At 53.9% G+C, this 18,725-nt stretch overlaps 1 protein-coding gene across 10 annotated transcripts in view; it reads right to left on the reverse strand.

Annotated features, from left to right (window-relative positions):
• Positions 1-18,725, reverse strand: part of Pth1r (parathyroid hormone 1 receptor) — a 30,965-nt gene that overhangs the window by 8,077 nt on the left and 4,163 nt on the right. For 2 of the 10 annotated variants that reach the window (XM_048795202.1, XM_048795203.1), the window contains exons 2-16: positions 18,405-18,524; positions 12,926-12,990; positions 12,040-12,202; positions 8,238-8,340; positions 6,887-7,021; positions 5,211-5,321; positions 4,956-5,107; positions 4,735-4,829; positions 4,341-4,536; positions 3,819-3,972; positions 2,012-2,072; positions 1,598-1,664; positions 1,230-1,324; positions 579-720; positions 448-489 (exon numbers count right to left, since the gene is read on the reverse strand). In XM_048795202.1, coding sequence (XP_048651159.1) covers positions 448-489; positions 579-720; positions 1,230-1,324; positions 1,598-1,664; positions 2,012-2,072; positions 3,819-3,972; positions 4,341-4,536; positions 4,735-4,829; positions 4,956-5,107; positions 5,211-5,321; positions 6,887-7,021; positions 8,238-8,340; positions 12,040-12,202; positions 12,926-12,990; positions 18,405-18,479 — 1,656 coding nt within the window. In that variant the 5' untranslated portion in view covers positions 18,480-18,524. The remainder of the gene's footprint in view (positions 1-447; positions 490-578; positions 721-1,229; positions 1,325-1,597; positions 1,665-2,011; positions 2,073-3,818; positions 3,973-4,340; positions 4,537-4,734; positions 4,830-4,955; positions 5,108-5,210; positions 5,322-6,886; positions 7,022-8,237; positions 8,341-12,039; positions 12,203-12,925; positions 12,991-18,404; positions 18,525-18,725) is intronic. The other 8 variants (XM_048795204.1, XM_048795200.1, XM_015489350.2 and 5 more) reach the window with 6 other exon arrangements.

Consider the following 18,725-nt stretch of genomic DNA (forward strand, 5'->3'; position numbering starts at 1 on the left):
TGTGTCCTTAAGCCTTCTGATACATGTCCCCCTGTCCCTGCCTCTGTAACACCCAGCCAGCACTGAACGAACAGGGGACTACTAGAAAATTCCAAGGCCAAATCAAATCCCACCATCCTCAGAACATGGCTTGACTGCAGCTGACTAGCACACCCAGAGTCCACAGGGATCAAATGGCCTCAAACGTGACTGTGCCCTTCTGTTACAGAGAATTCACCCGTGGGGCTGGGAAGACATTTGGCTGTAGCAGAAATCCCAAAACCCACAAATCCTAGCATATTCTACGCCTGAATCATCTGAAAAGACCTCTCTGCCTTCAGAATGTTCTCAGGGAAGCTCTTAGAGGAGCAAAGAACAGTGCAGAAGACTGGGGGGCTGAGACCTGAGGAACCCCGAGCGCTCCCCATCGCCCTGCCCTGCCCTGTCCCAGCACTGCCTCCTGCTTACCTCACCATTGCAGAAACAGTATATGATGGCGACAAAAAATCCCTGTGGGGAGAAGAGTGTGGGATCAGGGCCACCTCCCTCCCCCACCAGGCCTCCTCCCTCCCCCATGGGCCTTGGGTAGGGCTGCACACCTGGAAGGAGTTGAAGAGCATCTCGTAGTGCATCTGGATTTGCCAGAGCGTCCCTGAGACCTCCGTGTAAGGCAAGGCCATGAAGACGGTGTAGTGCACGCCAAACAGTGGCATGAGCACCAGGGTGGACTTGAGCAGCTTCCTGGCAAGAGGACCAGGAAGGTCAGGTCACGACCCTTCCCCTCAGCAAGCACTGCCACCCCCGCTCTGCCAGTCAGGCTCTAGAAGCTACCAAGGGGCCCAAGGCTCTGGCCACTGTAGGAGAACAACACAATTCACTCGGGATGGCTACCGTCAGGAGGCAGTGTTATTAGGGCTCCTTGGTTCTGAAAGGTGTTCTAGAGTTCCCTGTTTCTGGACCCCACTGCCCATTGGGCCCTTGAGCTCCCTGCAACATACTCTTCGAAGGGAGGTCTGGGTTTGTCTGATGCTCACAGAGCCCAGCTCTAGTGCAGGGCTTACTACCAAGCGGGATCTGGCAGGGCGGGACCCGTCACCACTAGGCAGGCCAGGGCCTGGGGTGGGACAGTGGGTGGGGCCAGGGGGTCAGGAGCTCGATCCTTCCCTTGAAACGGGCTCCTTCACGGGGTCTCTGACTTTCCTTGTATAAACAGACCCTAAACTCCACCCCATGTGGTGGGCAAGGCTCACCGGTATTGCTGCCGTGTGTCACACCGGCCAGCATTGGTCTCCCGCAACTTTGTGGCAAGCACCCGGATGATGTTGATGAAGAGGATGAAGTTGAGCTGTGGGAGGGAGGGAGCTGCATCTGGAGACTGCACCCTAGCAGGGTGGGGTAAGGACTCTCGGACCCACAGCCCTGCCACAGGCTCTGCTCTGCCACTGCATCTGTAGGTGGCTCTTTGGGCCCTCAGTTTTCCCATCTCGACTGGAGTAGGGATCAGCTGGTCCTCAGGCCTTTGGGGCTCAGGTCTCTGAGTCCAAGGAAGCCTCCATATGTCCCTGTCAGAGGTTGGTCACTGGGGACAGTGCCCACAATACCACCCATCCCTGCTCACCACTACAGAGGCCAGGATGGGCACCTGGATGATCCACTTCTTGTGTCCAGAGCTCAAGTCCCAGCACCTGAAGAAAGTTGAGGCATTAGCCCCTAGCCCCTCCTGCACCCATTCTCAACCTGCCCATAAAGGCCTTAGGGTTGGCTTATTCTGATACCAACTGTCAAGGGCACAGGACAGGGGTATTGCATGAGGCTAGGCCTGAAGCCACTTTTATAGGCCTCTTTGGAAGTTATCTCTTGTGAGCCTGGGGGATTCCTGGCTGGAAGTGGTCTGAGAACTAAAGCCGGGGCCACTTAGGGTCAGGGTTCAGGAGAACTCCTTGTATGCTTTGCAGAGGAGGAGGAGGAGGGAACCAGGGGTGTTTCCTGGCCTGTGTCAGCACCCCTGGCCCCTGTATCCAGCGGAACCTACCCAGTGTTGGCCAGGGTAGCTCTGACACCAACCCATACAGCCACGAAGACGGCAGGCAAACCTGTGGGCACAGAGGTGGCACTGTGTGAGGGGCTGTGGATGGGGCCCTCAGCCCTCTGACCCCCAGCTTACTTCCTTGCTGTCCTGACCCCTCACCCTAGGCACAAAGGCTGCTTGATGACAGAGCCACACTCCAGCACCTGCTGTCCTAACAGCCTCCCGGCAGGGCTCCAGCCCTCAGGACCCAGCTGGGCCCTCTGCCCCATCTTGGTTCTGAGTCTCCTACTTGTACCTGTGCAGGCCTGGTGGGCACATGGTGAAATGATAAGGTACGACCAGCTTATCCATGCCTAGCCCATTATTTTTTCCCATCCCTTGAAGCACATGGCTCTAGGCTTGGAGCTCCCATAGAGAGGGAGATTGTGACCAATATTTTTCTGTCCCAACACCTAGGACAGAACTCCTGACCCTCCCAACCTGGTTTGTGAGGCCCTAGCCCTCATGGATGAGGTTACATGGGCTAAGAGTTGACCTCCAGGCTAGGTAGAGGCCATAGGAGAGCCTCCAGATGTCCTGGTCTCGGTCAGCTCAGATGACAAAGGAAGCTCTGAATGAACTTCGTCTCTGGACAAGGAGCCTGATCCCTCCTCCCTCAACTTGATTCTAGACCTGGTGCACCCTTAAAGGGATAGGACATGACCTGGGTTTATAGTAAGAAAAAGCTGTGACATTCCTAGGTTGCAGGGTTCTGTGTGCTCCTTAATCCAGGTGTTTCCAGCTCACCTACACACCTCCTATCTCAGAGCCTGTTCCAGTTCCTGAGACCAGACCCAGGTCTCCCCAGCTCAGGGGCTTACCATGGTGAGGTCAGGGGTAGAATGTGTGCCAAGGAGCAGGGAGACTGTGTCTATTGACCTGACAGCCTCTGGGTGCTCAGTGTGGGGAGGGCTCCAGCCACCCGGCCCACCCCTCTGCAGTCTGGCCAGTCGCCCCGGAGCCCAGCCAAGCTCTGGAGCTGCCAACAATAATGGATAATTATCGGTAACCGGATCCCAGAGCCTGTGGGGGGCTGGGAGGAGTGCAGAGTCTCACTCAGAGTCTTGTTTTGTGCAGGGGCTGCTGAAGCCCAGGTGTTGATGCTCAGCTATTGGGTCTGTGGCTCTGGATCATGGACCCCACCTCCTGGTGAGAGGATTTGGCAGGGTAACAAATGCTGGCCCTGACCACCAGGCTCAGGGTAGAAGGAGGCTCCAGACTCCAACTTGAGCCCCATGCTGACCTCTGATCCAAGATCCTACTCTGATCCCAAGCCAAATTTTTTTTTTTTTTTTTTTTTATCCCCCAATACTGGAGATTGGACCTTGGGTCTTGTACACATGAGGCAAACAAGTGCTCTGCCACTGAGCAATATCCACAACCCTTTTGGTTTTATTTTGAGATATAGTCTTGCTAAATTGCCCAGGCTGGTCTGGAACTTGCAATTTTCCTGCTTCAACTTCTGGAGTAGCTGGGATTACAAAATTGAGCCACTACTATAAACTAAATCTTGACTTGAGAGTTCCCCTTCCCCCTCTTCTGGGCTGAGCCTCAACCCCAGGTAAATCTGACCCAAGGTAAGCCAACACCAGATGAACTCTGACCTCTGTCCAGTTCTGTTCCCTGAGCCTGGAATGGGGTCAGTCATAGAAGGGTTGGCAGGACTCCCACCTACTGCCCCCATCAGGGACAGGACATGATGCTGTGTGGGTGCCTTACCCTCTGTGGTGCCCTCTCACCCTGCCCACCGTCCCTGGCCTGCCCTGCGTACCCCAGCCGAAGACCGTGAAGCCCCACAGGTACTTCTTCTCTGAGAAGAAGGCCATGAAGATGAGGCTGTGCAGGTACAGCCCCTCCACCAGAATCCAGTAGTAGTTGGTGGCCAGGAAGTAAAGGAAGAAGGTCACAGCCACCCGGCAGCCCGCCTAGGAGACCAGCTGGTATTAGCCAGACCCTGCATCAGGGAAGTCAGGGCTGGGCTGGGGCTTGGGAAGGGAGAGCAGGAGCAGGGCTGGCGCGCGGGACAAGTGATACAGCCAAGCAAGCCAGGAAGTGGCAGGGTGCAGCTGGGGTAAGGGTGACAAGATGGAGTAGCTGGTGTCCTGGGCCGAGGCCAGAGGAGCACTCGAGGCCCTTGGCGATAGGGCTGGAAGCGGAACTGAGTGGCGCGAGGGTCCCTGTGAAGTGGGTTTGAATGACCCAATGCTAGGGGTGGCAGCTAGGAAAGGGCCGGGCAGGGCGGGCTCCCACGAAGCCAGTGGCGGCGCGGGCGTGGGCCTCACGGGGCACTCACGTAGCCGACGGCCGCGGCGGCGGGCGGCGGGGGCGCCTGGGCGATGATGTGCAGCTCTTCCTCCGTGAGGCGCTCGGCCTCGTCGAGCGTGAAGCCGGAGTAGAGCACTGCGTCCTTGACGAAGATGCTCGCAGCGCGCAGCATGAAGGACAGGAACATGTGCATATGGATGTAGTTGCGTGTGCAATGCAGCCGCCTGCGGGCGTGCGACATCACCGTGGGTGGGGGCATAGGGATGCACGGTGGAGGGAGAAAGCTGGGCGGTGCGAGGTAGGTAGGGGCATCCCGCAGCGGAGGCATGAGAGGAGGGGGATAAGGGAGATCCCGGAAGATCCCCGAAGATCCCCAAGCCCGGCCCCACCCTAGACCACGCCCACGCCGTCGCCCCGCCCACCTAAAGTAGGCCAGGATGAGCACAGCCACGGTGAGGGAGGCCAGGGACATGGAGTAGCCCACGGTGTAGATCATGCCCAGGCGGTCAAATACCTCCTGTGCAGGTGGGGAGAGAGAGAAAGGGGGCTCAGGGTGAGCAGGAGGGTAAAAATTGCTGGAGGAGTCAAGGTCAGGCGTCGGGGTGAGGTCAGGGGTCACCAGTGGGGCCCGGGGCGGCCTTACTGGTGTCAAGTTGGTCAGGGGGAAGATTCGCACCCGCTCTCGAGTCTCATTGGTCATGAACTTGAGGCACTCGCTATAGTTGGCCCATGTTCGATTATGCCCAGGCACCACTTCCCAGCTCCCATTTCGGTCGCAGCGCCTGTAGGCATGGCCTGTGGGTCCGCGAAAAGGTCAGGGCAGAGAGGTCTAGAGCCAATAAGGCCCTGAGCTCCAAGCCCTGATATCCCTGTGGTCCACATCCCTAGCCAGACTTACCTTTGTGATTGAAGTCATAAATGTAGTCGGGACAAGGCACAGCTACCACCTCACCTGGTGCCCCCAGGGGCCAGCATACGATGTAGTCCCACTCAGGCAAGCAGGGACGCCCTGTACCCCGAGACAGACAGGCAGGGTAGGGAACACTAAGGTTAAAACCCAAGGAGATGAACACACCTATTGTTGGTTCCCACCAGGACAAATGTGCCCCAGGACCAGAAACTTCAGACTTGGAACATTCTGGAGAGAATATATAGAGTCTTCTTGCGGTACCCTAAATTCACCTAGCCTCAGAATTTACTACAGCCCCTATGATGCAGGTTCTGGCACTGGCCCCATTTTCCAGATGGTCTGGAAAAGGCCAAGAGAAATGGGTGACTTGCTGAGGTCATATGACACAGGACCTTGCCCCCGTCGGACCCAGGTTAGATTCTGCTCCTGGCCCCACATTTCAGGTGTACCTGAAGAAGGGCAGTTCTCAGACTAACTTTCCCTCAGCTGGTAGGCTCATTATGTGACCTTTTGCCAGGGACCATGGACAGAAGGAAGGAAGTCTTCTTTCTAGTGCCAGCTAAACTTCTAAAGTATTACCGACCTCACGCAGGTGTCTCCATTCTCTACATTTCTGTTTTCTTATTGGGAAGTTAGGGTTGACCATATCAGTCCATGCTTCTACCACCATCTACGTCTACCCCAAGTGTCTGGTATGAGACACCCACACCACTCATGAGGGGCCACGACCCACCAAATGCAAGTATTAATGGTGAGATTTGAAGCAAGGTGACATGCCCTATTTTGGAGTCTTGGCCTCACTACCGAGATGCTAAGTGACCGTGGAGGGTCCACAGCCTGTGGATCTTCCACATTCCACACCCAGCTCACAGTCTCCTTCTCTCCCCCTGTAGAGCTCCAACCACAGGACTCTCTAGCCTCCCTGGAAGGCTGCCTTGACGGCTGGACCCGCCCAACTTGGTGAAAGGCTCTCTGTCCTGGGTGCCATATTCCCAGCCCCACCCAGCCAGGCCCACAATTCCCTCTGGTCCCAGGGGAGCCACAGGGTGACCACAGGCTCCCAGATGTGGCCCATCTGGAATCCACTGCCCACCCGGCCGGTTCTAACTGGCCCTGTGGCCACAGCCTGGGCTCTGTGTTTGTCTCTCCTCACCTCCCTGAGGGACTACACAACCCAGCTTCTCCCTCCCTCTTTTCTCCCCTCCTTCTCCCACTGTCTCTGCCTCACGCCTTGGAGGCTGCTCTACTCTCTTGCTCTGTTTTCTGGCCCTCCCCAGTATGTATGTCCCTGTATCTTCACATAGACTCCTAGACCTTTGTTCTTGCCTCCTGGTCTTTCCTCTCTCCCTGCCTCTCTAATCTCCTAGGATTCTCCACCTTTTCTCTTTCACTCCCTGGGTGGGGCTGCAGCCCTGGGTCCACTCTTGGGATGGTGTTGGATGAGTCCTTTGCCATGCACATCTCCCTGGGTCCTGAGTCCCTCCAGCTCAGCTGCCTGCTCCTCATGCTGTCCCCTGGTCCATCTCCATACACCTTCTGCCCTGTTTTCCTGGGGAGGGAGCTGGGCCTCTTATTTTCCACATGAACTCACATGGAAGAGGCAGAGCAGCAGGGCAGATGGGACCAAGCCGATGTCAGGAGGAGGCATAGGAGCACAGACATACCTCGGCGCCTGCTGCCAGTGGCCACCTCCTTTTCCTCCTTGGACTCAGGGTAGAGCTTCTCAGATGCCTTCTCTTTCCTGGGCTTCCCTGATGTGGATGCGGATGTCCATCCCTTATCTGATTCCATTATGTTGGCTGGAGAAACCAGGGTCATTACAGCCGTTAACTGTGCTCCAACAGCAGATTTCGGGTACCCCCTGCCTCAGGTCGCCCATTGTACAATAGGAGCCGTCCCCTCCCTAGTCTACTGATACCCAAATTCTTAGGAGATCTGAGACAAGGGCAAGGAAATCTTTCATAAACTGCAAAGTATTTGTCAGGTGGAGAAGAAACGAGGACAGAGAGCTGGTCAGCAAGGGTTCAAATGGGAGTGAATGCCATGTGGGATCACAAGGAGCAGAGGTGGTAACCTCCTACCCAGGAGTCAAAGGCAGGCAGGAGTCAGAGCCACCCAGGAACAAAGGGGCCACCAGGGGGCGCACAGTAAAAGTAGAACCCCTGTGGGGTTGGAGGGGGAATCCTGTACTTGGGGAAAATGAAGTCAAAATCAGGGCAAAATGCTGTGTGTGTGGGGGGGAGGCTGGTGGTGAGGAGGACATAAGCAAGGGGTGCAGTTTGTCAGGAATGGACAGACAAATCCCTCTCCCCCATCCTCTGCCCTAGGATATTTGAATGAGGAGTTTGCAGCTTACCTACCCAGATCAGATGCCCTCTACCCAGCCAATGACCTTAGCTGGCTGAGTCATAGATACTCACCCCTATCTCTCTGTCCCCTTCCCATTTGGTCCCATGGACCCTCAGTTCTCCCCACCCTGGGGTCCTCTGTCTTGCTCTCTGCTCGGGTGGCCTCTTTCAAAGACCTACCCATCCTTCTGGACTTGGCTTGGACAGCTTTTCCCTTCAGGAAGCATCCCAGCCCACCCTACTGGGAACTGGTATGCTAGCCAGAGCTCTGATCCTGGCTTGCCTGAGCAGATCAAACCCCCCCAGGGCAATCTGTCCTTTGACTGCCTTCACAACACCCTACCACAACCTGAAAGAGGAGGCCCATGAAATTCTGGGTCCATCCTGCCAAAGGCTCTTTTCACCCCTTCTTTTTGAAGGAATGTGTGTGGGGCAAGGATGCCTGCAGGTCTGAGGGCTGGCAGGGCAGCATGGGGACTGGAGCTCAGGACTTCTGACAAGCTGAGGACCTCCTGAGCTTGCTGACTTAACCTGGGCCTGACTCACTCCATTTTTGGTCCTCACTTTGGCCCGCTGACTTTCACAGGGCTTACCCCTGCCCAACACCTTCAACCCTGTCACCACCTCTGCATCCTTGGCCCCCATCTTCGTGCAGCCCTATCCCCACCTGCAGTCCGCAGGACTTCCTTGAGCAGCTTGTCACACTGAGCCTGGGCACGGTGCAGCAGGAAGATCTGTTCCTCCTTGGTGAAGACGTCATCCGCGTCCACCTGCCAACCCAAGGGTCAGATGACAGGCAGCACTGCTGGGCAGCAGCAGGTCCAGGGCCATCCCACCCTCCAGAGGGTCCCCCTTTCCAAAGGTCCTCGCTCTAGAAGGACTGTGGAAAGCCTGGCACTTGTGGGAAATCTGTCTTATGTAGCTTCCATTTTACAGATGGAAAGCTGGGGCTCTGAGGGCTGGGGATTGCCCCATCAGAGGGAAAGGGTGAGGGCTATCCCCTGCCTGTCCACCAGTAACCCTGCAGGCTGCATCCACTGAAAATCTGTCCCATCCATTCCCCTGGGAGCATGGGAATGGATGGAATGTCCCAGGATGGATCCTCATAGGACCTGATGGCCTCCTGGGATCTGAACAGGGACTGGGGGTGGGGAGGGTTGGATAAGGAGTGTGAACTCTGGTGAGACAACCCTAGCTTGGATTCCTTCAAGTTCTGGGGCTCTGGGAGACCTTGGGAGTCACCAGTTTCCATCCTGGCCCAGCATCCCAGTTAGTACTCTTTCCCCAGTGAAGTCTGAGAGCCCTCCCCCTCCATGCTTAGGGTCTCAAGAGGGAGAAGATGGAGGAATTGTTGGCAAGTGGCCTGTGTAGGACTGCCACATTGTGTGAGTCCCCTTCATCCTGTGGAAGCTCCCTTCATCAAGCTGTCCCTGTGTTTTAAGATGAACACAGGATGTTGCTGTTGCTGTCCTCTCTTCTGGAATGTTCTTCTTTCCCTTCCCTCCACTTGCACACCCACTGGAACTCACTGGCATGATTTTAAGGAAGGAAAAGGGAACATCCGGGAGTAGGGTGGGTTGCACCTGGGGCAGGTACCTGGTGGGAGGGTCTGAACTTCTGCTTTCTGATTTGGGAGGAAGAGATTCAGAGGGTGAGCCCAGTATGCTCAGGAGCAGCCCAGCATTCCCATGAGTGTGACTCACAGGGGTTAGTGCATCCCCTGAGACCACTGCCCCAGAGATGGGGTCAGGATGCCCTTGGACATCCCAGCTCCAAGTTTGGGACCGATCTCCTCAGACCACAGGGCATCAGGGCAGGGTTATGACCACTGAGGGCCATTCCTCCCCACCCCCCCACCCCCCAAAAAAGCTACGTCCCTTTAGACTCTACAGAGCACAGCCTCAGCCTGTTAGACCCTCAACCGGCAGAGCTGCAGCCCCTCACACACTTCACAGCGGGCCGGTCCCTCAGTGTGAGCGGAGGGGTGCGGGCGGGAGAACCAGGAGCCCGGGAAGGAAGGAGGCGGTCGGAAAGGGACTTGGAAGGGGCGGGCCCAGCCGATGGGGGCGGCGGGCCGGGTCAGGGAGCCTGGCTGCAGGGAGAAGTTAATTGACCGCGTCTCTTGGCGGCAGCAGCGAGAGCTTCCAGGCCAAAGAGTCTCCAATTGGCTCCACAGGGCTCGGGCTCTGCTGGTTTCACTTAGTGCAGGAGCGTGTGCATCCTTGCGCGTGCGCATGTAAGTGGCCGCACACGCTGTCTGGCCGGTGTGAGCCTCCTTTCTGTGAGTTCTCACGTGGGGATTGCCCAGCAAGTCAATTTGGGAGTGGTCTGAAGTGTCTGGAACATGCATGTGTACATGTGTTTGTGGGCAAGGTCCACGTGTGGACTGTTCTTTAATATTCATGTCTCGGCTTCTCCATGTCTTTGGAGTTTGAAGGAGACACTCGGATCTCATGCGGACCCAATGCTCATGGGCCCCCAGGAAGGGCGGGAGCAGATTCCCCTGTGCTGGCTGCTGGCCTCACAACTTCTCTATCCTCCCTGCTCTGCCCACTACAGTCATGGTTGAACAGACCGGGGCAAGGTGATGGGACTTGCCAGGATCCAGGGGATTTGAGACTAACCTGAAACACTCCTTGTGCCTCTGATATTGAGAATTCAGACTGCTGAAAGTTCTGATCCTTGTTACAGTACTCATTTGCTACCATTTTGATCATTCCTAATAATATCTTCATCGTTATCCACCCTCCCCATCACCACCACCACCAACACCACGGGCAGCACCATTACCACCATGAATACTAGTACTACTATTGATGCAACCTCCACTACCACCATCAGTACATCAACTGGTATCATTGCATCACCATATCCACCAGCACTATCACTACCACCTCTACCATGACCACCATCTACCTCATCACCAACACTGCTAGTACCACCAAAGACTACACCATCACCAACGTTACCAGCATTACCTCCTGTCCACACCTATTGTCCATTCCACCTTTGCCATCCTCTTGTCCTCATTCCCTTCCCATGTCCATCTCTTTGTTATCCCTTCGCCTTCTGCTAACTAAGACAAGCAGAGAATGCCCCATGGTTTCCTGGTTAATGGAGCACCTGAGCAGCTGACCAAAGCTCCCATCAGTTCTTGAGGACTTGCTGACACACCAGCCTCTCAGCAAAGTGACAAGCCCACTGAGGTGACTGGGGGTTACAGATGGTGGCCTAGCCTAGGGGAAGGCAATCATGGGGTGAAAACTGGCCAACTGTTTGGCAGACTGATGACCATTAACTGATCAATGCACCTTCTCGCAGGCTCAAGGGTCTGCTCAACATCCACCTGCTGCTTCAGCTCCACCCTCTCCATGGCCAACAGGCCACACAGCCCCTTTTCAAGAGTCTTGTGTCCAGGAGAGGGAAGGGTGTGCACTTTCACACCCCATGGCCCCTAAACTGCCCCTGGCCTCTCTGAGCTTTAGGACCCATTTCTCTTTCACCCGATCAAGGCAGAGCAGTCACTGCAGCAACAATGCAGGTCAAGGAAGCACTTTCTCAGGGAGAGGAAGTGGGCTTCACAGCAGGTGCCATAGAACACAGTTCCCTGCCTAGAATGTCCCCCCCCACCCCATCCTTCCAGCTACACCCTCCCTTCATCTGAGGAGATTCTGCAGCCAGCACTGGAGCTCAAATCCCATCTCCTCCATCACCTAGCTGTGTGTTTTTGGCAAAGTTGCTTAACCCCCATGCTTCAGCTTTCCTGTAAGTTCAGGATAATAGTAGGGCAGTGGTGAGGATTAAATGAGGTACTTCATGGAAAGCCTGGGCAGGGGCAGGGCTCAAAAAAGCTGGTTGCTATTCTTGCTACTGTTACCAGCAGCACCATAGAGTCATTCCTCCCAGGCCACATGGGTACCTTGAAGCCAGGGACCCTGAGTGATGGGTGTGACTGTGTGGGTGACTGAGTCCAGGGGGACACAACAACAGGTAGATTAGTTGTGAGGTCTCAGGGAGAACTGGGGTCATGGAATATTGGAGATTGTGCTAGATAAGGTGCACCTGGCTAGCTTTTGGGGTATAAGAACATCCCAATAATTCCCTGCATTTCTGGATCCCCCTGGACTTACACTAGGATTGAAAGTCACTGCCAGGCCCCCTCAAGTTTGACCTTGAAGGGTGCCTCTTCTGCCTCTGTCCTACCAGAGGTAGCCTTATCACTTGGGGGTGAGGGCGAAAATGCTGACAACGGTGACTCTCCTCTCAGCCTGGCATTCCCCCTGCCTGCCATTCCCTTCCCTTACCCAGTCACCTCCTTCCACTGGAAGAGTGCTGGCTGGCTCAGATCCAGGTATGGAGGACTCAGACTTGCTCTTAGATCCAGAGTCTGCACATCTTCAGTCTCAGGGGCAAGGACTGAGGGACTGGGGGCTGGGTCTTTGCCAGGGGGTCACTTAGTCCACACTCACCACTGATGGGGCCACCCAGCCCTGGCACCAGGGGTCTTGCATCTTCCCTACCCCCTCTGTGGTCTTGGAGTAGGGGAGAGGTGACTCCCCATCATGGGGCTGAGCTTCAATGCTCCCCACTGTAGGGTATCTTCTCCATTCAGCCTTCCAACATGGAGCCTTTCTGTGTGCATATACAAAATTTGTGAACATGCAGGGGTGACATGACCCAATCTTAGCCCTGAGCTGGCAGAACAGGGTGGAAGACAGCCAGTGTTTATGAAGTTTCAGGCAGGGTACAGGTGGGGGCTGAAAATTGGTCCATTATTTACAAACACAGAAGCTGCTGTCCAAGCAATGGAGCACATGTGGTCAAGGGTGTGTTTTGTCTTTTTCAGCGACGTGCTCACTATCACCTCTCCTAATAACCCAGCCTCACATCCATTCTGTGCCCACAGGCAAGCTGTTCCTTCCAACTCAGCTCACAGGGAGACCCTACTGAGGAAGGCATCAGAGCTGGGGATGGCAGTGATAGTGGCAGAGTGGTTGGAGGTCAAGGCAGTGGGTAGCATGTCGAGGCTGGTGATTGTGATGTTAGAGAGAGCCCAGTTCACACCATCATCCAAAGGAAGGCTACTCTTCTCACTTCCTCTCAACCTGCTAAATTCTACACGTTTGCTGTCTGAGAATCAGGCATGCGATAATTCTCCCCCTCCAAACACACATGAAGGAGGAAATAAATGGTACTCTTCTTCAGCTCTGACAACGCTGCCTCTGGACAAGGGTCATTTTCTATTGCCTGCTGTTCTCCTGAGGATGACTTCTTGGGTCCTGTCATCGTCTTACCTGGATCAGCCTGCCCGCCCCCCCCCTCCCCTGGGAGAGGGTGCTTTGCTTCCTTGCTCACCCTTGGAAAAAGATCTGCCTGGTGTAGGATGTGGCCTCTCTGTCTGGTGGCACCTGCCACTGCCCCTGGAGATGGAAACACAGACTCATATCTCTGTTACCTTGCACCACATCCCATTTTACAAAAGGCGACACTGAGACACTGAAGCCAAGAGAATAGTCAGAAAGAGAGGAGGGTCAGGAATGGAGCTAAGGTGCACTTTACACTGAAGCAGCAGCCCTGGAGGAAGGAAAAGAAAAGAGGAAATATCCAGCCACATGCATCCCCTGGCACCAGCCACAATATCATATCATCTTTCCAGACTCCTTTCGGATTGCATCCTTTGCTGCATCAAGTAAGTCTCTTTTTGCAAACTCTACAGAGGTAATTCAGCAGTGGAGGTGGACTCTAATTGGGCAGAGGACAGTTGGGTCCTGCCTAGTGTTAATGGCGAAGAGGTTAATGGTCCCAGCAGTCAGGAGAAAAGCTTGGCTAATAGGAGACTCTCTGGTGACCTCGTGGCCTTCCTGCACCCCTCCTCCAGGTCCACTACTGGGACCTGTGCTGGCATCCCTCCATGTTTGCCATGCCAGCTGGCTAGGGATTGCTCCCTCGCTGCCCTCTGTCTGGCTGGCCCAAGCAGGCTGGGACGGACTCCTCATCCCACCACTGCTGACAAGTGCTGACTTTTCCTCCCCCTTTCCAGGCCTTCCTGAACAGGCTGCCTGTGTTTGGGGCTGGGAGGGGTTGGGGGGGGGCACTGTGATGGCCTCTTATCCCAGCCAGCCAACGTGGCCGCCTTTGGGGCAGGCAGTGGAATGGAGCCTGGGATGGTGGAGTTGGCTGCTAGGATATGGTGGATCTTCACAGGCAGCCTCTACCTGGCCTGGAGAACCAAGGCTCAGGGGGATGGTATAGCCTAGCCTTCCTCCAGCCTAGTTAGCAGAGTGGGATCCCACCTTTGGGCAAAAGGCTAGCCACAGAGTTGGGATTCTTAAGGGTCAGGAAGTCGCCAATGTCTTTGGTGGACTTAAGCAAAACTTTGCATCCTCTCTTCGTTACCTGGTATTCTGCAGACAATTTCTGCAAAAATCCCACCCTACCTTTTATATTTTCTGGGGCTCTCTCTAAAATAGCTGCTTTCCTGATGTGGTGGCTGGACCAGGGAGTGTCCCCAGAAGGCCCACAACAGGAATCTGGGGGAGGCCGCTTGACGCCTCATTAAAACATTCCGAAGAAAACCCAAGTTCCCGGGAGGGCTCGGCCCCCCTCCTACTGCTCTGTCCACAGGCAGTTCTGGGAGCTGGGGAGCAGGGAGGCAGAGCATATGTTTAAGGGCAGGTGATATAAAAAGCTCCAACAAATCAATACAAACAGGATAAATAACCCATAGAAAGACGGGTAATGGCTCTGAGCAAGCTCTCCAAGAAGATGAATAATAAAAAAGTGGAGAGTTCAAAAATCACTGGCAATCAGTAAATTAAAATGACAAGACACACCACTTTCACCTATCAAAATGCAGACGTGAGGCTACTCTGCCTAAGGGGTAACTACCTTAATATGATTGAATGCAATAAATTATTCATATTAACCCTCTCTCTGTTGGCTGTGTTTGATTTCTATCCTGGGGGGGGGGTATCCCCAGGATACCAATAAATTGTAGAGGTGCAGCAAAAGACCCTCCTAATATCCTGAGATGGAGGGTATAGGGAGGGGGCCCTCCCATCTTGTCTTGGTGACTATAAACTGGCACAAGCTTTTCAGAGAGCAATTTGGCCATTCCCATTAAGATTAAAAAATGTGCTTGTTCTCAGACCCAGCAAAGACAGTAGGAAATCCAGAAATATCCCACTGGGAAGTAGTCACATAGGGACCCAAGAGGGCACTTCAAGGATCTTTTCTGCATGGAAAGGAATACCTCTCTCTCTCGCTCTCTTTCTCTCTATCTGATGCACACAGACACATGTTTGCACATGCACACAGAACAACTACAGAGAAACAATCTAAATGAACATTCCTAGGCATGTAGCATTTTGGAAAACTTTGCAGCACTTAAAAAGATAGATTTATATTTTCTGACTGAAGATCTTCAAGATACACCTTAAAGTAGTAAAATTCATATGACAGAGCCCTATCTAAAAACTGATACCATTTATTTAAAACAATCAACCAAACAGAAAACAACAGGACAAAGCTTTCTCCTTTATATGTACATAAGAGGTATTGTTTAGAAGCACAGGGAAAGAGGTATGGAGGACTTCCCCACCCACCCACTGTTAAAAAAAAAATGATTTTTGTAGAAGGGGTAATTTCTTATTTAATCTGTATAATAAGAAAGAACATATGTATGTCTTAGTTATAAAATGTTTTAAAAGTAAAATAATAGAAGCATTTCATTTAAAAAAAATAAAGGAAGAGAAAAAGAAAGAAAACTCATGAGCTGCTCTTTCGGGGAGTGAGGATCTCCTGCCAGGAGCAGCTCTCTCCCTGCTTTGTAGGAAGGAGCTCAGTGCAGAAGTCTGAAGACCTGGGTTCAAATCCCACCTCTTCCAGACCTACTAGTAAAGCTCAGTGCCCTCTCCTGTAAAATGGCTGGGCAGACAGATGCAATGAGAACATACATGACTGTTTTTAGCTCAGAATATGGAGACAGTCATTGCTCAGTACATCTTGGTTCTTTTTTGTCTAAAGCAAGTACCTTGGGCAGACTGGGAGCGATCCTGCACTCCTAGGCTGTGAGGCCACACCAGTCCCTCCCGGGTTCTACCTATCTGGAGTCACATTTAATACTCAAAGCCTGACCCCATGCTGCACATGTGCCTCTCCCACTGCTGTTTCTTCTCTGCATGCATGTGTGCTGAGAGGCATCCCCAAAGGCAAGACCACCCTTTGCTTCCTTTTCACAATCTATGGACCCATCCCTTCCTCTAAACTTCAATCCTCCCAACCCCCTGCTACTTTCCCTTGTAAGGAACAAGATGGACCAATAGAGAATGGCTGCAGTTAGTAGTCTCCCAATTGGAAGCTCTTTGGCCCCCTAACCAAGATCACTGGAGAAGTGGGCTTGCTCTTGCTGCTGGTTGGGCAGGTAGCATACAGGTATGGGTGACACTGAGGTGGGTGAGTTTGGGGGAGCCAGTACAGATCTAGATGGAACAGTAGTCCCCAGGCTCAGGAGAGGGAGCTGACAGGCTGCCAGCCTCTTGTTGGTTCTGGTTGAGCCCAGGGGGCCCACAGGACTTTGGTGGAGGGTGGGTAGGCTGCATCTCTGGATTTTGGACCACATTCCCATGCTCTGAATCAGCGCAGGTCCAATAAACTCATACCCTAACCATATCTCAGTCAGACTCCATGGGCATCTCTTCTATCTTATCATCAGTCTTGGGACAGGTCTAAGCCCTTTTTTATTTTGAGACAGGGTCTCGCTAAGTTGCCAACGCTAGCCTTGAACTTGCAATCCTCCTGCCTCAAGCTTCCCAAATTGCTGGGATTATAGGCATGTGCTATGTCCAGCAAAGCCAGGAAAATTCTTTGCATATACTTCAGCTTCCTAACAGAGTAGTATGGGGCCCTGGAGACCCTTATCACCACACATATAGAGGCACAGGGCTTAGCACTTAGTTATCATGAGATAAATAATGGTCACAGTGGTTGTGTAATTTGGTTAGTTAAAAAATAGGGATAGTATTTTCCTCAGAGAGTTATTGGGACGATTAAAATAGTTAATATGTGTAAAGTGCTTAGAACAGTGTCTGGCAAGTAGAAAGTACAGAAGCATTTATTAAACACAAATAAGAAGACAGTATTAGACCTGGGTGCACATGTATTTATGACACACACACAACTGTGCTTCTGCAAGTCATGTGCAGAGCCACAGCTTCAGCCACTGAACACAGATACACACAATTCCACAGACTCAGATGAAGAACATGCCCAGAGTCCCTTAGGGCCCTGCTCTGTCCAACACACAGGTATACTCTCAGGACACACTCGCTCATTACCCTGTCAACTCTGTGCACGCATACGTGCACACACAGAACTCACTGAGGGAAGGTTGGGGAAATGGCTCTGTCCCTTGGTGTTTTGCCAGTGCTTGGAGAACCTCTGCCCAGGGTGCTCAGACCCTCCTAACCTCAGTCTCCCAATCTACAGATCCTTGTATGAGGCAAAGTCTTTGGCTTTGAGGGTCTGCTAGAACCATATTGTGAGGACATAAGCACCAGTAAACGGGGAATGCTGAGAACTACCTCAGATTAGGGCAATGCTAGGTAAAAAATTGTAAAAAAAATTGCCCTCTTTTTACAGATGGGGCAATTGAGGAGTGGAGAAGAATAGCCTAAGGTCACATAGACATCAGGCAGAGCTGGAGGAATCTTAGAGCTCCTGCAAGGTACAGAGCCATTGCTAGTCAGACAGAGGAGACTGCTGCCTTCTAGCCTCTAAGAGAAGGCAAATGCCCCGACCTGGGCACTGATGGGGGCTGGTGGGAGTGGGCAGCAGAGGCCTTAAAGTCAGGCACACAAGCCTACAGCTTCCTCAGAAATGGGCTGATCTCCTGGGACGGAGCTGCTGGGGGATATGAGTGAGGGGATGGAACATTTCCCCTTCCCTGGAAATTGCCCCAGAGTTTGGCCCCTGGATGAGGTGGTGATCCCCTTTAGTGTCTTGGGTGGGCTGTCTGCCTGGACTGTCTCCCTATTTGTATCTGTTCTGGGTCTGTCTAACCCCCTTGCACTGGGGAGCTCTCGGCCCCACTCCCCTTTGTCTGTCGGTCCCCCCCCCCATCTCTCCAGCTGTCTCTACCATGCTGTCTCCTGGTCTCCACTCTTAGGGGAATGCAGAATTTTCTCAGGGGTCTCCTCACTTACCAGAGTCCCCCTAAAACAATTTCTCCTGCAGGAGTGTATGGTGAAGCCAGTCTCTTTTAGTGAACCTCCATGACACACCACACCCACCTCCCTGGGCAAACAGCTTCCACTCTGGGTAAAGCTGGACATGTGTTTGTGCTTGTGTGTAAGCGTGTGATAGTGAGAGCTGGAGAAGGGCCCTAAATCCTACCCCTTGCTTGGGTGATTCTGACCTCAGATCCACAGCTATCCAGGATTGCATGCAAAACTCGCAGGAAACAGGCCCCCAAAGCAGTCTGTGGAACTCCACATCCAGAGCCAAAGCTCTGATCACACTGAGCTTTTTGCTGGATCACACTGTCACCTTCCAGGGAGACAACTAAAATGTGTGCTCATAGGGAAACCCCAACCACAAATTTCCAGACCCGGGACCCCAAACGCTGGCTTCAGAAATAGGGAGACTTCAGGCATATGAAACCCACGGTCCAGACATTCCAGAGAGAACAGGAACCCAGGATCCTGGGTCAGAGACGAGCCCCATCCAAAGTTAAGGATACTGGAAGCACCCAAGTCTCGGTGCTATAGACCCTCCCCAGCGACACCAGAGCAACTCCTAGACTCCTGTCCTGGAGGGCGGCTAGCAAGGGACTTACCAGTGCGTATGCGGAGCTGAGCACCGGGCAGCAGAGCAGCAGCGCCAGACCGGGTGCGATCCGGGCGGCCCCCATCGCCACCGCCTAGGGCCGCGTCCCTCGGGGCAGCCGCCGCGGGCCCTGGGGGTGGTTGGGGGTGCAGAGCAGCGTCAGGCCGGGCCGCCCCGCCCACGTCCCGGCCTAGGGGACCCCGGCGTCCGGGCGGCCCGAGGCCCCGGGGCCCGGCGCGGGGCCCATGCGCCAAGGGCGAGCGAGTGAGCGAGCGCAAAGGAGAGAGAGAGGGAGGGGAGGGAGGGGAGGGAGGGAGGAGGCAGCCTGAGG

The sequence above is a fragment of the Marmota marmota genome, unplaced genomic scaffold (genome assembly GCF_001458135.2).
Source record: "Marmota marmota marmota unplaced genomic scaffold, marMar, whole genome shotgun sequence".
In the NCBI taxonomy this organism is placed as follows: domain Eukaryota; kingdom Metazoa; phylum Chordata; class Mammalia; order Rodentia; family Sciuridae; genus Marmota; species Marmota marmota.